General features: G+C 38.5%; 1 protein-coding gene across 2 annotated transcripts; it reads right to left on the bottom strand.

Moving 5' to 3' along the window:
- Positions 1-2,591: 2,591 nt before the first annotated feature.
- LOC307124321 (uncharacterized protein C4orf54-like) lies at positions 2,592-18,006 on the bottom strand (the record flags this gene model as incomplete). 2 transcript variants are annotated; one of them, XM_079813413.1, is made up of 2 exons in its annotated part: positions 2,592-3,693; positions 13,714-18,006. In XM_079813413.1, the coding sequence occupies one exon, from the start codon at positions 17,902-17,904 to the stop codon at positions 13,720-13,722; it is 4,185 nt and encodes a 1,394-aa protein (XP_079669539.1). In that variant the 3' UTR covers positions 2,592-3,693; positions 13,714-13,719. The 2 variants fall into 2 exon arrangements, with proteins under 2 accessions (XP_079669539.1, XP_079669540.1); XM_079813414.1 differs by lacking the exon at positions 2,592-3,693 and adding an exon at positions 8,068-8,297 and having other exon boundaries at positions 13,714-17,904.
- Between the last annotated feature and the right edge of the window lie 2,033 nt (positions 18,007-20,039).

Genomic DNA, 20,039 nt, shown 5'->3' with positions numbered 1-20,039 from the left:
AAATATGTGAGGGAGAATGATCACCATCATAAAATATGAAGAGCATTCTCTTGGGACTAATGCTAGAAATGAGCGCAGACAGCCTACTTTGTCATTTATACACATTAAAATGGAATAAAATACTGCGTATGACTCTCATATACAGTATAGCTTTCTTCACTGTAAGAAGTAGTAATTGTTACTTTAAATCAATTTCATAATTTTTTTTACATTAAAACCCACACAAAGCACATTTTTAAAGTTACTTTTTATACAATATATAGCCTAAAAGCACACAACTTTCATGTATTTCCCTTTAAAATTGTATTTGTTTTGAGTGCAAATGTGCAAACAAAACAATCCCTTACAAAAAATATTGCGGCAATATTGCAGTTTTACTTCAATGTACTGCATTTATATTGCATCTATACTTCCTTATACTGCAAATCTACAGTTGTACTTAATTGTAGCCTACTGCAGTTATACTACAGTTATTTTTTGTATGGGGAAATTATGAATTGCCATCCACACTTTAAATTATATGATCAATAAGTTTACAGCATGTTTTTACATTGAGGTTCAGCTATTTTTGTCGCTTTAATGTAATTAATGCCATCCAAGATGTTCATGTCTTTCTTTCTTCAGTGGAAAAGAAATTCATTTTTTTGAGGAAAACATTTCAGGATTTTTCTCCATATAATGGACTTCAATGGCAACCAACATGTTTAAGGTCCAAATCAATTAAGTTTAAAGGGCTCTGCATGATCCCTGATGAATAGGGTCTTATCTAACGAAACCATCAGTCATTTTCTAAAGAAAAAGAAAAATGTATATACTTTATAACCTAAATTGCTCTTCTTATGCTGCTCAGCGACACACCACGGATTGCGCAATCACGTCGGAAAGGTCGCGCTAGACGTATAGGCAGAAGCACCGCCCCCGTGTTTACAAAGCGCACATCCTTTAGCAAGAAAAGGTGAAACAATGATGTCAGACGATTTTGAAGTTGGAGATGGAGTTTTTTTTGTAAAGGGCGTTTTGTATTAGTCCTCGCACATTCGCTTGGTGCGGTATTTCCGCCTACGTCTACCGTGACCTTTCCGATGTAATTGCGCAATCCGTGGCACGTCGCAAATCAGCGCAAGATGAGCAATTAAGGTTAAAAAGTATATAAATCTTTATTTTTTATAGAAAATGGCAGATGGTTTCGCTAGACAAGACCCTATTCCTCAGCTGGGATCGCGCAGAGCCTCTGAAGCCCTTTGAATCTGCATTGATTTGCAGTGTTGGGGGTAACGCATTACAAGTAACTTGAGTTACGTAATAATATTACTTTTTCAAGTAACTAGTAAAGTAATGCATTACTTTTCAAATTTACAACAAAATATCTGAGTTACTTTTTGAAAAAAGTAACTCAAGTTACATTTTCACATTTATTTGACTGACAGCTCTCCTGTCCTCATGTTGAGAAAAATTGAGAGTAAGTGCAGAAGCGTTGTGTGTAAATGTGTTATTGTAGTTCTAGACTAAATGTGAGCATTTATTTATCTCACTTGCACAATAAAGATTATGTCCTCCTCAAAATTATTTAAAAAATCAGTCAAATGCAAAATCAGAATACTATGCAAACCTCAAATATATACATGTTAAATATAACAAATATTTTTATACATTTAATCTACCTTTATTGACCAATGTCTTGCTACTTACCTTCGATGATTCAGTTAAACCATGAGCAAATATTACTAGATTTTTTGTTTTTATTGGTAAAACTTTTTCGCTCCTGCGTTCTACTCTTCCATTATCCAGAATGGCAGCACATTTTTACCTCAGCCTGAGGCGTATTAGTTCAATTTTGGTATGAAGAGGTCTTTACATTTTCACAAAAATATAACTTTTTTTGCTATTAAAAAACAAAACAAAAAAACAAGCCCTGCCCAGGTGAGAAAAAGTAACGCAAAAGTAACGTAACGCATTACTTTTCTTAAAAAGTAACTCAATTAGTTACTTTTTAAGGGAGTAACGCAATATTGTAATGCATTACTTTTCAAAGTAACTTTCCCCAACACTGTTGATTTGGACCTTCAACCCATTGGTTGCAATTGAAGTACATTATGTGAAGAAAAATCCTGGAATGTTTTCCTCAAAAACGTTCTTTTCGACTGAAGAAAGAAAGACGCGAACATCTTGGATGAGATGGGGGTGAGTAAAATATCAGGAAAATTTCATTTTAAAGTGAAAAAATCCTTTAAACATTCAAGTTGATTGTCCTTAAAAATTTCTACTTCATTTTTGTTTACATTTTTTTTTCCTGGTTAAATACAGGTTATAATAATAATAATAACTCTCAACCTATAACAGAACAACCAAAGACTAGGTGATCTTTTTAACTGCCCTTACAAAAGGCAGCTGAGTGGGCTAATAGATTCCTCCAATGTTACTCGTGCACTATTAACATCACTGGAACTAGATGTATAAGTGATTTTAAATAGTGCAATGACGTACCTGTTCCACTAAATGAAGAGCCATTCAAATACCGAGTTTACTCAGAAAAACGTTCAAAATACATCCCAAGAATGTATCATAAATAAGTACCATAATGACTAAGTATCATATGTCAAGTACGTATTATAATTTATTAAGCAGGTTGTAGTGTCCTTATTTGTGTTCTGGTTTAATAATAGACTATGCATCTAATACTTCTCCATAATTTTATAAAGATAGATAAAAGGTTTTTAAGTGGTAGCAACTCTCATGATCAAGTTGGATTTTTTGATTATTATATGAAATTGAAACCAAGTGTTGGCATCATCTGACAAATATCACATTTATAATAAACATATTTAACACTGACACAAATAAAAATGCTCTCCTCTTCTAAAATTGGTACATAGATTGGCCTGCAGATCCATATACCTTTAATATATGATCAATGTAACAAAAAAGACAAAAAGAAAATGAACAGGGAGGACAGATGATGGAAAAGAAGGGTAAAACAGAACAAAAGCAAAAGGAGTAAATACTGTGGAGGCAAAATACCATGAGATAGCAACATGCCTGCACTGCAAACTGAGGTAATTGAGACAATAGTGAATTATTTCTTAAATGTACAAGTTTTCAGTTTGATTATAACAGCATTGTTATCATTATACATTGATACTATACAGAACTCCCCATTGCTATAACCATAATTCTTATTATAGTAAGAGGAAACAGACACACCGTTTGTTCCGTCTCTCTCACACACACACACACACACACTGACACACAACACGGACAGCACACACTACGTTTCTTTCTCGATCTCCGTTTCTCTCTTTCACACAAGCCATGCTTTACTCAATCAGAACGCGCTACTACCTACTACAAGTAGGTCAAAAGTAGTCCATAAAAATGTAAAAATACAAACATTTTATACAATAAAATGAAAGCTGAAAGAGCAACATCTTCTCTTAATTATGCGCGCTTCAAGAAGGCTGGATGAGCAAAAATGGTTGCCTCAAAAAGTCTACAGACTACATAAACAGCAAATGTTACACAAGTTTGTAAAACCGCTTCAAAATGTTTCATCCTTAGCTTTTGAACGCTGCAAAAGTCACAGATCAGGAGGCAACACCAGGAATTGATGAAGACGTGGGAAACTGTGAAACATATCTGAGGAATTTTTTTTTGATGAAGTGGGAGGAGGACAAACTCCGACACACAAAGACCATCCTGAGAAGGAAAAGGAGAGAATAGACTAATCAAAGAAACGATAAATATCAATGAATTATTATAAGAATCTAATAGTTAACAGGTGTTTCTTTAACTGTGCACACTTTCGGTCCACTTTTATTAAATAAAACATTTAATTTGTCTACTAACAATGTCCAACAGTGGACATACATTCTGAATTCATACATTTAGAAATGTTTTTTTTTTTTTTCCTGAACCAACAAAACGTAAATCTCAAATTTTCTTTTGTATTTAATAGCAGCTATACTTTTTATAGGTTCATTTATTAGCTAGATTTTTTTCTGTATCCTAGACAGTTACATAATACAGTCAAACCAAAAATTATTCAGACACCAGATATCATTTTTTACTACTGGGTGCAGGACACTAGTAAAGTGAGGATAGCAAAATAAAGTAAACTGTGACATTTTATACCCAAAAATTCTACCAGTACAATTTATACAAATTTGGGGCCAAAATTATTAAGACACTTTGACCTGACCATGTTTTGCAGTGTTTTGAAATCGGTTATCACTATAGAAGTCGTTATTTAGTTTTTTTTGGCGCACTAAAAATATTATCGTCGCTTTATAATATTAATATTGAACAACTGTACTCACATGAACTGATTAAAATATGTTTTTAGTACATTAATGGATCTTGAGAGTGTAAATTGCTTTGCTCCCTATGCAGGCCTCACTGAGCCTTCGGATTTCAACAAAAATATCTTCATTTGTGTTCCGAAGATGAACGGAGGTCTTACGGGTGTGGAACGGCATGAGAGTGAGGAATAAATTACATTATTTTCATTTTTGGGTGAACTAACCCTTTAAGACACTTTGACCTGACCATGTTTTGCTCAAGTGTTTTTTCTTTAATTGCTAATGTGAACTTTTACATCACAGACTGAACAAAATTAAGCATTGGTTGACCACAAATGGTATGATCAAATTGTGTACTTAAAGGGTTAGTTCACCCAAAAATTTAAATAATGTAATTTATTACTCACCCTCATGCTGCTCCACAACCGCCAGACCTCCGTTCATCTTCGGAACACAAATTAAAGGGCTAGTTCACCCAAAAATGAAAATTCTGTCATCATTTACTCACCCTCAAGTTGTTCCAAACCTGTATGAGTTTCTTTGTTCTGCTGAACACACAAGAAGATATTTTGAAGAATGTTGGGAACCAAGCAGAGAGAGCAACCATTGACTACCATAGTAGGGAAAAAAATACTATGGTAGTCAATGGTTGCTCTATCTGCTTGGTTCCCAACATTCTTCAAAATATCTTCTTTTGTATTCAGCAGAACAAAGAAACTCATACAGGTTTGGAACAACTTGAGGGTGAGTAAATGATGACAGAATTTTCATTTTTTGGTGAACTATCCCTTTAAGATATTTTTGTTGAAATCCGATGGCTCAGTGTGACCTGCATAGCCAGCAATGACATTTCCTCTCTCAAGATACATTAATGTAAAAAACCTATTTAAATCAGTTCATGCGAGTACAGTGGTTCAATATTAATATTATAAAGCGGCGAGAATATTTTTGGTGCGCCAAAAAAACTAAACTTATATAGTGATGGACGATTTCAAAACACTGCTTCATGAAGCTTCGGAGCGTATCGAATCAGCGAGTCGAATTATGATTCAGATCGCGTGTCAAACCTCCAAACTGCTGAAATCATGTGACTTTGGCGCTCCGAACTGCTGATTCGATACGCTCCGAAGCTTCATGCAGCAGTGTTTTGAAATCGGTTATTACTATATAAGTCGTTATTTCGTTTTTTTTGACGCACCAAAAATATTCTCGTCGCTTTATAATACTAATATTGAACCACTGTACTCACATGAACTGATTTAAATATGTTTTTAGTACATTAATGGATCTTGAGAGTGTAAATTGCTTTGCTCCCTATGCAGGCCTCACTGAGCCTTCGGATTTCAACAAAAATATCTTAATTTGTGTTCCGAAGATGAACGGAGGTCTTACGGGTGTGGAACGGCATGAGGGTGAGGAATAAATGACATTATTTTCATTTTTGGGTGAACTAACCCTTTAAATTTAACAGCTGATAGCTGATTGTAATCCATTACATACCTTTCTATCTAAATTATCTGACATTATCAAGATGAATTTGTTCTGACAGTGTTTGTCATATTTTATTACCATTTTCTAAACTATGGGAAATAAGCTGTGATAATGTGAGAAAATGTTGAAGGTGTCTGAATTTTTTTTGGTTTGACTGCATTTCCCCCTTTTTTGGGGGGTGGGTTGGGTTGGAAATTACATGCAATTTTTAAAAATCCTTTCACAAATTATGTTTTTGATTATAAATCTTTATTTCACAATTTATATTATAATTATAGGTTTTTTTATTTTATCCAAAAAAATTAGATTCAGGTCTGCAGCACCAAGCATAGGCAAGGGAGGTAAAAAAAAAAAATTGCCCAGCGTGACATTATGGACGAGGTGAGATTGTACAAATGGACCAAATTAGATATAAAATGTGTTATAAAAAAAGGATACTGCATAGGCAGCTTTACCATTAATTAAAATGACCGTTAAAGCTGTTAAAGCAACCCCTTAGACACAAAGGTGTTCAAAATTGAAGAATCGCCCATGAAATTCTATCATCACATTTACTACTGTACATCATGCAGCGTAATGCAAATAGAATGCCACAAAACAGAAGAAGAGCATAATTCTGAATGAGCATACTAGATCCTAGTCAATGAACATAGGCCCTATTGCATTCATCGCTGCAGCCAGTAATGCAGCAAACTGTAGATTCTCTAAAGTTCACATACGAAGGTCCCTCTTACTCGGTCTCTCTCTCTATAAAAAGGTTTGACCCTGCTGCAGCTAGTTGGTCCTCTGATCGGCCCCAGCAGCTGTCATCCTACTGCCTCAGCACAACAAATACTTTACTCGCCTACTGACCTTTCCACACACACAGACATGCAGCTACACACGCTCCAGCTCACACTCACACATGCATACTGTCAAGTGCCAGCAATAGTTGCCAGTGTTTGGTATTTCTATGATTTTGTCGGTGTGCATCATAAGAAAAACTTCATGAAGACGAATGACGTCAACACTAACACATTGTCATTGGCAAAATCTTTGTGACATGCACTTTTTCACTGCATGTATGAGACCTAAATCAAGCGTATGTAAAAGTCATGGAACTGGCTTAAAGGGATAGTTCACCCAAAAATGAAAATGATCCCCTCAAGCCATCCTATGTGTATATGATATTCTTCTTTCAGATTAATACAATCAGAGTTATATGAAAAAATGTCCTGACTCTTCCAAGCTTTATAATGGCAGCCCAAAATTTGAAGACCAAAAAAGTGCACCCATCCATTTTAAGAGTAATCCACATGGCTCCAGGGGGTTAATAAAGGCCTTCTGAAGTGAATCAATGGGTTTGTGTAAGAAAAATATCCACATTTACACCTTTATAAAGTAAAATATTTAGCTTCCACCAGACTGCCTTCCATATTCAACTTATTTCCACCGGAGCCGTGTGGATTACTTTTATAATGGATGGGTGCACTTTTTTGGGCTTCAAATATTGGGCTGCCACAGCCATTATAAAGCTTGGAAGAGCCAGGACATTTTTTATAACTCCGATTGTATTCGTCTGAAAGAAGAAAGTAAATCATGCGGTAATTTTCATTTTTGGGTGAACTATTGTCAAGCTACTTTGATTCAAGTGGAAAAACCCAAATCGAATGTGTTACTGGTGATAATGCAAATGTAATAAATCTCACAGACATACTGAAACCATTAAAAACATAAAAACATAAATCTGGGGCGCCCTAAATAGTGATTGGATTTTCTGCTTTTATTGTTAATTTTATTTCTTATGCATCGGCTTTGATTATTTTATTTAAAGCTTATTATGTGTAAAGCTTTCTATGTAATTTGAATTATAATCACCATTGTGTATAAAATGTGCTATTTAAATAAATTGGTCTTGCCTTGCCTAACAAGTCTTAACTTTTAATTAATATTCATGCCTAAGGACATCCATTAAGTAAAATTCATTCACTTCTTTAAATTTTTCACACAATATTGCTGTACATATCTTTTTTTTATCTGTCCATATAGGCCTATACTGTACACACACACACACACACACACACACACACACACACACACACACACACACACACACACACACACACACACACACACACACACACACACACACACACACACACACACACACACACACACACACACACACACACACACACACACACACACACACACACACACACACACACACACACACACACACACACACACACACACACACACACACACACACACACTCAATAAAATGGGTCAAGCCCAAAATGGCTAAACACTAAGCTTTTAATCGTCTTACTGGTCAGGAAATTAGCTAAATTTTAAGAAAATGCACTACTTTATATGCACTAGTCAGAAAAACATTAAAGAGAGAATTAAATTTTCAGTAGAATATGGGAAGTTTGATTCAGAGTGGTTCTGCAGAGTTGTGTATGGAGTGATGAATCACGATGAAACACAAGTTCCATGGTGATGCTCCAGAGTGGTGTCTTCGAAAATCTGGTGAGAAATATAATAATAAATGCATCTCTACCACAGTGAAGTATGGCAGAAGAGGTGTCATAGTGTGGGGAGCCTTTTGAGCAGCTGGTATCGGTGACTACTTCACTGTGAAAAGTCATTTAACGCTTTGGAATACAGGGGAATATTGCAGAATAACTTGCTTCCCACTAATGAAAAGTTGTTCTCTAATGAGGAATGAGCAGATGTTATTTTTCAACAAGACAATGCTCCTGCCCAATCTCCAAAGACAAGTGGCTTGAGAACAAGCGCATGTTTGAAGCTATCAACACTGACTCCTCTTCCTGTAAAAAGCTGTCTGCAAATTTACCCACAAGGCTTAAACATTTAAAGAAAAGAAAGGGGAAGGCTATTTCATGCTAAGTTACTTTATTTACAGTATTTGTGACATTCTGGCTAATTTCCAGACCAGTGATTTGTGATTAAAATGGTTAACTTAAGACCATTAAAAGAATACTGAATAATTTGGCTAAATTTTTTTTGTGTGTGTATAATGTGCAAAAGTCTTAGGCATGGTAGTATTTTTTTAACCAAAAAATATAAAATAAAAATGGTTTTAAGCCAGTTATTTATACATTTTGCTGTAGTATGTCAGTAGGAAATATCAGTTTACATTTCCAAACATTCCATTTGCCATTAATTTAGGGTGACCAAACGTCCTGTTTTCCCAGGACATGTCCTGTTTTTAAGTCCTGTCCTGGTCCTAATATTACAATTTTCTATCCATACAGAGGGGGCATACTTTAAATGTATTGAATTTAATAAGTAATCTTTGAGTAAACTTCGAGTATCATTTGAGTATCTCATTGGCCGAGTGTCCTGGTTTTCGGTAATCAAAATATGGTCACCCTACATTAAATGTAATAATCCAGTGGGATTTTTGTATGCACAAGGAGTCTGAGCTGGTATGCTCCACACTAGGGTCGGGTACTGTTCACATTTTAATTGGTACCGGTACCTGAAATTCAGCACCAGTACCCAACGGTACCTTTTTTCGGTACTTTAGGGGCTGTTTACATCAATAACTGTATTACTGTGTTATTGACATTATGCCGGAGCTGTCTTGGTCGCTGTCTGCCATTGTCTGCGATGTTTGTATACTGTAATATTTACCAGTAAAGTGTAGGCTACTAGCTACTTAATTAATTTAATTCATAAAAACAACCATATAATTTTTTTTCTTTTTAATTTAATTTCTATTAAAAGATTTCCCACAAATTCTGTGTTGTGTATCTTCTGGTACTCGGTAGTACCGACGTAATTCAGTCGGTACCCTTAAAAGTACCAAGTTCGGTACCCAACCTTACTCCACACAGAGATCAGGGGCCGTATTCACAAAACATCTTAAGGCTAAAAGTAGCTCCTAACTTGCTGATTTAGGAAAAACGTTTTGCTCTTAGAGTATTTTACAAATCATTTTAGTGCTAAAACTAGCTCCTAAATCTGTGAAAAGTTAGGAGTAGTCAAGAGGACTCCTAGTCCTAAGTCACTAAGACCAAATCACAAACAATCCTAATGGCTGTTGCGGACCTTTCTCCCCTTTCTCTCTTCCACTTTACTTCTTGTCTACTCACTATCCTATCATAATAAAAAGGCAAAAATGCCAAAATTAATAAATATTATTTATTTATTTCATAAATAAATAAATAATGTCTGAATACCTGTGGCAGTTGTTTCACGAGTTCACACTTAGAAATGAGCCTATGAGAAAATAAGTCTATTTGCCCCATCTGAGGGGATCGAGGGCTCCTAGCTCGGAATTTAGCCCATTTACCCCGGCTGGGCTGAGAGTGAGGAGTCGGGGTGGCGGAGGGATGCAGAAAACTATCGAGGTCACTAGGCGAGTTGGCTGTGTGTACTGTATATATGCCTCCTCTCTAGCTGATTAGATAGTGCTCCTCCCAAACTTTGTTTATGAAACATTATTTGTTGCTTGAATTCTGCAATCTCTCGAGAGACGCTGACAATATGCTTAACATACTTGTTTAATTAGTGACACTGCCTACTTTTTGAAATCTTTATTTGAATATGGCAACATGATACCTCGTTCTACAATATTTCTATCACTGACAGAGACTCCTCCCCTATCAGCCAATCACTGTGTGTATAGTTAGACAGCATGATGATGATTTACTCACCCTCAAGTCATCCTCCACTCTAAAAAAATGGTGCTATATGGCACTAAAGGTGGTTCTTTGGCTTGTAATCATAGGGGAACCTCTTTACGTGCTGTATAGCACCATATCTTGGTGCTTCAGGTTTTTCATCGGTTCTTTGGCTGAGGTGCTATATAGCTATCATATACAGAGCATGTTAAGGTATGGTGCTATATAGCACCAAAGGTGGTTCCTGATTACGAGCCAAGAACCACTTTTAGTGCCATATAGCACCCTTTTTTTAGAGTGTAGGTGTATATGACATTGTTCTTCCAGATGAATACAATCAGAGTTTTTATTAAAAAATGTCCTGGCTAATCCAAGCTTTATAATGGCAGTGACTTGAAGTCCATCAAAGTGCATCTATCCATCATACAACTGCTCCACATGGCTCTGGATGGTTAATAAAGGCCTTCTGAAGCGAAGTGGCGTGTTTGTGTAAGAAAAATATCCATATTTAAAACTTTATAGACTAAAATAACTAGCTTCCGGCGGTCAGCGGTACGCAAGTCGACTTGCGCTAAAAGAGTAACCCCTGACCTGTGAACCCTTGATGCGTGCGCATTGACAAACGCAGAAGTGCAGAGGATAGAGCAAAACACCGGTCATGAATTAGAAGTCTAAAACGAGAATTTTAAAAGAGAAATGGCGGAGGATTTCGATATAGGAGAAGAGGGGCTTGAGTTTGTTGCCCAGCCCTATCCGCGAGAGGTGTCAAAGCTTGCGATGCTCTTGTACATCGCGTCAGGGGTTACTCTTTTAGCGTAAGTCGACTTGTGTACCGCTGACCGCCGGAAGCTAGTTATTTTAATCTATAAAGTTTTAAATATTGGATATTTTTCTTACACAAACGCATCGCTTCAGAAGGCCTTTATTAACCCCTGGAGCCGTGTGGAGTTATATGATGGATAGATACACTTTTATGGACTTCAAAAATGACCCAACAAGTCACTGCCATTATAAAGCTTGGAAGAGCCAGGACATTTTTAACATAACTCCATTGTATTCGTCTGAAAGAAGAATGTCCTATACACCTAGGATGACCTGAGGGTGAGTAAATCATGGGCTAATTTTCATCTTTGGGTGAACTAACCCTTTAAGACTTCTCTCTGTTCCTTAGTAAAAGTTGGTCTCAGCAGCTTTGTGAAAAGGTTTTAGGAGAAAACTCCTAACACTTTTACTGCTATTTAGGAGAACTCTTAGTTATTGACAAGATCAAATGTTTTGTGAACACGGCCCCTGATCTCACCATCATTGAGTCTGTCTGGGATTACATGAACAAACAGGAAAAAATGAGACTGACTAATAAATCCAGAAGAACTGTGGTATAGTCTCCAGGAGCTTGAAGAAACCGACCTGCAAATCTACCTGAAAAACTATGTGCAAGTGTACCAAGGGAAAAAACCTGTTTTAAACGCAAAGGGTGGTCACACCAAATGTTGATTTGATTTAGTTAATAGAAGTTAATTGATAATTAAAATCTATTTATGACATTATTTATGAAAGCATCCTCACAGGATTTTTACACAAGTGCCTAAGACTTTTCACAGCTTTGCAAGTAGGTTCTTTCCGCAGTTCTTCTGAATTTAGTCCGTCTCCGATTCTTCATGTAACAGACTCAATAATGGTGAGATCAGACCTCTGTGTGGAGCATACCGGCTGTTGTCAGACTCCTTGTGCATACAAAAATCCCACTGGATTATTACAATTAATGGCAAATGGGATGGTTGGAATGTAAACTGATATTTCCTACTGACATACTACAGCAAAAGATATAAGTAACTGGTTTGTCATGCCCTTTTTCTTACTGTTAAACAATTGCACTGGCCTAGGTTGGGATTTAATACAAATCCATTGTATTCAAAAAGACTTACACCACACTTGAAAATGAATGAATTTAAGTGTAACTAAATATAAAACTGCATTTTAGAATCACATTTATTTAACTGGTCCCAATGTGATTTTTAGTAAATTAAGTCAATTCCCATGTGTAGTTCATCACATTAACTATGGATACCTACTTACGTTTAACAATAGAAAGTGTCCAAATAATCTTTAACAGCAAATTCATGATTTTATCATTTAAAACTTATTTTTGTGAAACATTTAGCTACTTTTTGATTATTTCTATTTTAATTGATTATTTCGTCTTTTTAGAATTTTTGGTCAAATGTTTTGCTTAGAAAGCATCTGAAAAAACAATATTTATTTTAAATAAATGCTACTTTACTTGATATGTGTTGCATGACTTAAAGACATTCTTTTTTTTTCTCACTCACTCACACACACACACACACACACACACACACACACACATACACACACACACACACACACACACACACACACACACACACACACACACACACACACACACACACACACACACACACACACACACACACACACACACACACACACACACACACACACACACACACACAATGGTAAGATTAGACCTCTGTGTGGAGCATACCGGCTGTTGTGGGGACACTAAATATTCAACTATATTACTGATCAGCTCATTTCAATTATCATAAAGTCATAATTAAGAGATAAAAAGTTGAAAATATGATTTTAAATGTCCTCATTATTAGATAAAAAGTCAAAAATATGATTTTAAGTCATAATAGTGAGATAAAAAGTTGAATATACGACCTGCTAAGTCATAATTATAAGATAAAATGTTGAAAATATGATTTTAAAAGTCGTCATCATTAGATAAAAAGTCAAAAATATGACATGCCAAGTCATAATTATAAGATAAAATGTTGAAAATATGATTTTAAAAGTCGTCATCATTAGATACAAAGTCAAACATATGACATGCTAAGTCATTGTGAGATGAACAGTCAAAATTATGACTTAAAAATCTAAATTATGATTAAAAGTCCTAATTATGAGATAAAAAGAGAGACATTTAAGAGATGAAATCATGCTTATTTTTTAAAAATGCGCTTTTAATTTTTGATTCACACTTATAATAATAATAATAATAATATTGACATTATTGTTTTCATTTTGTGCGATATATTTATTTTGACATGCGTTTTTACATTTTGAAATCAGCTTGTACAACAGAAATGAATCAATCAAAACTTACTTTAGCTTTTCATCTAAAACAAAATTAATTTCCTACATAAGCTGCTTTGAAGCAATCTGTGTTGTGAAAAGCGCTTTAGAAATAAAGGTGACTTGCCTTGACTTGACACATGCACAGCTATGCAGTGGTTACTTACCTTCCGTTATCGATGCTCCACCACAAAGCTCATGGTTGTGCCGTCAAAGGAGGGAGGAGCAACAATGCGGGCACCTTGCTGTGATGTAATACTGATGACAGGTTTGGTGGTACTGCTGGTTGCTGCGGTGCCCGGCGGCATCAGATACATGCTGCCCGTCTCGACCGCATCCTCAGCCTCTGAGCAAGTGGATGAGCGGGACTGAGGGGCCGGGTGCGGGTGGGGCGGCAGCAGGGTCGAGGGGTAGACCAGGTAGGTGGGGGGATAGGCTGCCGCAGGACCGAGGGCGACCGGCGAGACTGACACAGGCACTGGGGTGAGTGATAAAGGAATGTCCAAGTACTGTCCACTCTCAGGATGGTAAAACCGCTGGGCGGCTGGCTGCATGGGCACAGGCGTGTCCACTAAGTAGTACTGGCCTGTGGTGGGGTCCAGCAGTAGCTTGCGCTGGATGTGAGGAGGTGAGAGGTCAGGGGGTGTGATGCAGAGTAGCTGGGGTTGAGCGGCAGGTACAGCTGGCAGGGGCACGGCGTGGTGATATATCATGGCCGTCGGACTTTCAGGGGACCAAGACTCCGTTACAACAGGTGAGCGTTGAAGGGGCTGATGGGAAGGTTTTGGGTGAGACTGGGTGGAGCCAAATGCGTGTGAGGGTTTTGAATCTGAAGCGTGAGCTTTAACAGGGATTGTTAGGTAATTGTCAGAGTCTGGCTGCTGCTGCTCTTTCTGGTGCTTTTCCTCACTTTTTGCTTTAGGAGGACAGATTTTCAGGGACAAAGGTGCTTTATGAGATTTAAATGTATAGTTTTTACTAGAAAACATTTGTTGGGCACTATCATTCACTGTGTTTACACGGCTAGGTGCTTTGAGGTTACTGCCTAGACTAAACACGCACTTGTCACTGAAAGGCTCTAACTTAGCCGTGTTTTCCTGACCGTGAGAAATTGTTGGCATACACACTTTATCCTCATCAACACCAGCACTCGAGGTTGCGGTCAACTTTTCATCGTGCAGCTGCGAGCTGGTGTCCGCTTTCCCAAATTCGCTCTCAAAGTCCGTTTTGGTTGTGACCCCTTGCTCCTCCCGTGTGATGAGCGACAGCACGTGGCTGTCTGTGATTGGTCGTGGCGCTTGCGTTTTGCGCTTCCATTCGTTCCTATCAAAAACATACAGTTGCTCCATAGTTTTCACAGCTGCCTTTAACTTTTCGAGCGCTATTTGATTCGAAACCTTTGACTCTGGTTTCTTCTCGCTGCTATCGGTTGCTTTTTCTGATTTTTGCTTTGCTGCTTTAGCGTCGATTTTTAAGCTGAACTCTGGCTGTTCAGTCAGAGGCTGCTTGGCGCATGGCACTCTGGGTGCGGCGCGCACCGTTTCACTTTTAGTAGCCCACTCGGAGGAGAGATTTAGGGATAATCTTGATGTTTCAGCCACACTCTCGCCCGTGTTAACAGGCTCGGAGGGTTTTGTGGCATTGTTTGTGTTCACAGACTGGCATTTTATTACCATCGGTGTAGGAAATGTTTTTTCGTCAGATCCCCTATTAACAGGTTTGCTCTCCTCTCGTAATGCCCCTGAGGAACCGCAAGCATTTTCTAGAGCTACAAACCGATATGAGCTTTTTACCAATTTGCGCACGTCCCTAACTTGATGAATGGGAGTCTGGAACTTACATTTACTATCTCTAATATCCCTCACCATAAAATGTGGTACTTTGTCCGATATGGTCAACAAATGGCTTTTAGATGATTCGCTGGTTGCCTTTTTAGTGCTGGCATTGTGATGGATATTAGGTGTTAACAAACTGGTGATATTGAACTGATCGCTTTTGTTTTCTTTGACACTTCGAAGGCGTATTTTGATTTTGGGCACTTTTTGACTCTGTGAGGTTTGGTCTGTGTCCGCAGAGCAAGGGAGCTGGCCAGAGCTCAGTTTTCCACACCCTCCCCCATCTGACTCTGCAAGATCTCCAGTCACTTTCAGGTTATGTAATGAAAGCCCTGCAGCTTCCTTTTCCTTAGGCATAAGCTGAGAGCTAGGGACATACAAGTGAGACATCTTAATCATCTTACTACTCTCGCCCTCAACACTTTCACTGCTTTCCATCACTGGTCTAATTGAGGTGTCTGGCAGCGTCTCCTCCTCCAGTCCGCACTGAGATTCTCCATCACCTTGTGCTTCCTGCTCTCCATCTTTCCAGGTTTTGAAAGCACTTTTTTGGCTGGGGGTCAAAGGAGTCTTTAGTGGTTCGCTTGGGTCTGACTTAGAGGTCATTTTTGGGTCCCAGGGTGACTCTGGGATTTCAGCAGCATGGGAACTCGGGTTCTCTTGTGGCTGGTTTGTTGCATCCCCGAGCTCCTCTTGAGAGTGTCCTGATGCGGTTTCCGAAGTCTGTCTTTGTAAGCCCATCGGAATCTCATTACAGTCTTTGGAGTGAGGGCACGCTGGTGACACAGGATAGGTATCGCTTATTTCACCTCTCTCCATTTTACGCTCCTGCTCTAACTGCATTTTCTTGGAAATTACATTTTTCAAAATACTAGAGGCGAAGATGGCTTTCTTGTGGGTATCGTCCAAGGTTTCACCGAGCGGACTTTCTGCTTCACATCCCGCTTTGGTTGGCGTGGATCCAGTAACATCAGCTGCGGAACGTGACATTATGGCATTCAGCGCGCGTTTCGCGCGCCTCTCGCGCGCAGGTATACCAGACCCGACATTACAGCTGAAGTTCAAGGTTTCAGTCAGTGTGATGGTTTCACCCGGTTTGCTTCGTATCTCTATTTTCTTAGACGCCTGCTGAGAGTTTAAGTTATTTTTCAGAGACACTATTTTAGTTTGAGGACTAGGCGTATTGGTGTGAACCACGTCTTTTGTGGTCGAACACTGGGCGCTTTTATTTGCCTCAAAAATAGGCGTAGAGTTCTTGTGCGCCTCACGTGTCAAATTGCCGTAATTCAAATCGACGAAAGCGGACCATTTATTAATACTCAGTCCGTGTTCCGACACCGAGGACTCACTCGAGCTGCTCAAATTTATGGCATCAAAGTAAGGACAAGCCAAACTCCGGAAGGAACGCGCTGTGAGATTACGCACCTCTTTGTCAGCGTCATCCAGCTCGCTGACGGAACTGGACGCGCCGCTGGAATATTCGTTGATGTCTTTCCCCCTCAGTTTGCTCGCGAGGTGTTGGCGACCCGGAGGTGGGATAAAGTAGCGGTCATACAGGGTCTCGCTTTTGGAGTCAGAGCTTCTGAATGAATAATGACTCCGCTCACCTGCACGCCTGCTGTGAAAGCGGACATTCCTCTGACCCAAAACACCGGCAGGGTCGTTGATCGCGCGCGAGGACGTTTTGATTGACAGGTGAATATGTCCCGGCGAATTTCCAAGCTGTCCGCCGCCTTCATCCGAGCTGGCACATTTATCGGATTCGCAAAGTTCACTTTCGGTGCTGAGCAGAGCACCTGTGGCGGAAAGCTTCGTCGCGCGTGAAGTGGGCGGCACTTTATTGCTCTTGGACTTGCTTTGGATTCTTCCGAGAGTCGTCTCGTCGCTGTCAAACGATGCGTAGTCAACAAACGAATATACCAGATTATCATCCTCGAAATCCCAGCAGGATCCGCGACCAATCTCGTAATCCACATCGTGATCCAACTCCGTCAGCTGAATCTCGTGCGTCGTTATATAGTGCGACTCTACGTCTGCTGCGACCGTGCTGTCCTTTGATTCGCAGCGGCTGTTCAAGTACATGTCGGTGTATTCCAACTCCTCAGTTTCATAAGACGCCGATTTTGAATTCTCTGGTTTTCCATCCGTCCCCGCGTCCACATAGTCATCTATCAGTGGAGCGCGCTCCCCATAAAGTCTCTCGGAATGGCACTTCCCCGCGTGACATTCTCTCGGTAAACTTTTGTCTGCTTTTCCATTCTCCTCTCGCTCCCCAGGACTCTTAATCCCGCCGATGGGAGCATCGCCTTTGCATTTAAATATTGCCAGCTGGTTCCCTTCACCTGTGAACGTGACTTTTACAGTCTTTGTGCTGTCCGACTTCATGTCCGGTGGATTGCCCAGGTCTACATAATTAGTTTCGCTGTGATCGCCACTGTCGCAGTGTTTTTTCGTGTCTGCCCGCGGCTTTTTTAACGGTCCGGTGTCCTCTCTGCTCGCGATGGCCGTTTGAAGTGTCTCCATCTGCTCTTAACGGCGTCCCGCACGGAGATCAGTGGTGTTGCTTCTGACACCGGACCGTAGTAAGGTTTGTGTGTGTGTGTGTGTGTGTGTGTGTTTGTGTGTGTGTGTGTGTGTGTGTGAGAGAGAGTGACTGAACTGGTCCTGTGCGCGAGGGGCAAGTGACAAGTAAGCGAGGGAGACACTGCGACGACGACCAGAGAGAGAGAGAGAGAGAGAGAGAGAGAGAGAGAGAGAGAGAGAGAGAGAGAGAGAGAGAGAGAGAGAGAGAGAGAGAGAGAGAGAGACAGACAGGTATGATCCCCTTACCGCTAATCACATATAGGAATGATAATGACGTAATTCTAAATGATGACTTCATAGCTGACATTTAAATGTGCCAGTGTCGTGTTAAGGGGAAAGTTGAGCTTTTTGGGGAATAACGTGTGAGCATTTTATATTTCAATAAAAATAAAATACATATTTCAACCTCTATATCCATAAACCAGACATAAAGACGGATTTATACATTTAATATATCATTACAGTTTTTTAAATAATAATTGAATTTAATAAATTATTAATTGAAAACAAATACAACAAATAATATTTTCATTTAAACTTACAAAAAATTGAAAAATATCCTTCAGTGGACTTAAACTAGACAGCTACATTATTACAATCTTCAGGACTGCGACGAAATATATAAAATGTTATGCCATTCGTTGGAAAAACCTTCTTTGATAGGATTTAATAGCAACCCTTCTAATTATTTACAAAATATGCGTTCCCATGCATGTTTAATAATACGTTTCGTACTATTAAGAAAGATTTTTATTTAAATGCAGGAACAATGACTACTAGTTCAGCCACTGACACATCTTACCATTTTGGGGGAAAACTATCGTGAAAATTCATAGCTAAACTTTAGCCGGTTTGATGCATTGGAAATTTTCTGGCAATATTTTTTTTTTCCAACAAATTTTGTTTCAAATATTTGTGTAGACAGGCAAAATCAGTTTGTAGCATCAAAACAATATTCATCATTTCTATGTCCGTGTGCATCTCTCAATCATAGGCAGCTGTATATGATGGGTCCTTAATAAATAATTCAGATGACAAAAAATTGTGGGCAGTTTCCTAGATCAAGGGGACGACACATCTTACCCGATTCTCCACTACTCCACACAGGTATTATTAGACATCATGTCATAGCCCTCAAAGCTTAGAGCAAAACACTATGCTCAGAAGAGCCACGGGTCTATTGTGGGCGCATAACCGCACTCATAACGAGAGTATAGAAACATTTGTTGTCAACTGAATGTTATCAATGTCCGCCTCTGGCCCACGACAGCTGCATGCCCGTATTAGAGCCAGTGCCTGCTGCCAACCGTACAGAACGCAAGTTGGCTCTGGGAAAGAGACATGAGAACCAGAACCCAACAAAGAAAGAGAGAAAAGAACAACTGCAGAGGTGTGAGGGATATGACAGTCTGAAATCATGGCATCCAATAAGAAAGAAGACTATACAGTTTTTACAATTAATCGAAGATGGTGACATCCAGTCTAATAGTATATTCGCCTAAATCTACATTTTTGTAAAATTTAAGGTAGCTCAAGTGAAATTCCATACTTTAATAGTGCACAAAGGAGTACTTTAGACTTTTGGAAATGTTCAATATCCTACCTTAAAATCTATCATGACTTTAAAAATTGACCTATACCCAGAGAAATATTCTGAAGTAAAAAATGTGACATAAATAAATAATGCCATTACTTTATTCAGGTACTTTCAAATAGTATGCCAATATTTAGAGATGCTAACATTTTGTCAAACAAATGAAAACATTTGATTTATCCTGCATATTTTCTGACTACTACGTAACACTTTACAGTAGCTATGGTTTAACAATTTGTTAACATTAATGAATGCTATAAACGAACAAAACTTTTATTTTAATTTACTGTTAAAATGTTTAATCATTAGCATTTGAAATGTTAAAAATGTACTAGTATGCATAGAATTCAACATTCCCAAAGATTAATAAATGCTATTGTTTATTCATATTTCATGTTAACTATTGCATTAACTAGTTGCCTAGAACCTTTTAAAGTGTTACCAACTACTCATCCGAGTGTACATTTATCAACTTGATTAA

The sequence above is a fragment of the Gobio gobio genome, assembly GCF_949357685.1.
Source record: "Gobio gobio genome assembly, chromosome: 3".
Lineage (NCBI taxonomy): Eukaryota > Metazoa > Chordata > Actinopteri > Cypriniformes > Gobionidae > Gobio > Gobio gobio.
This window is presented reverse-complemented; position numbering and strand designations above follow the sequence as displayed.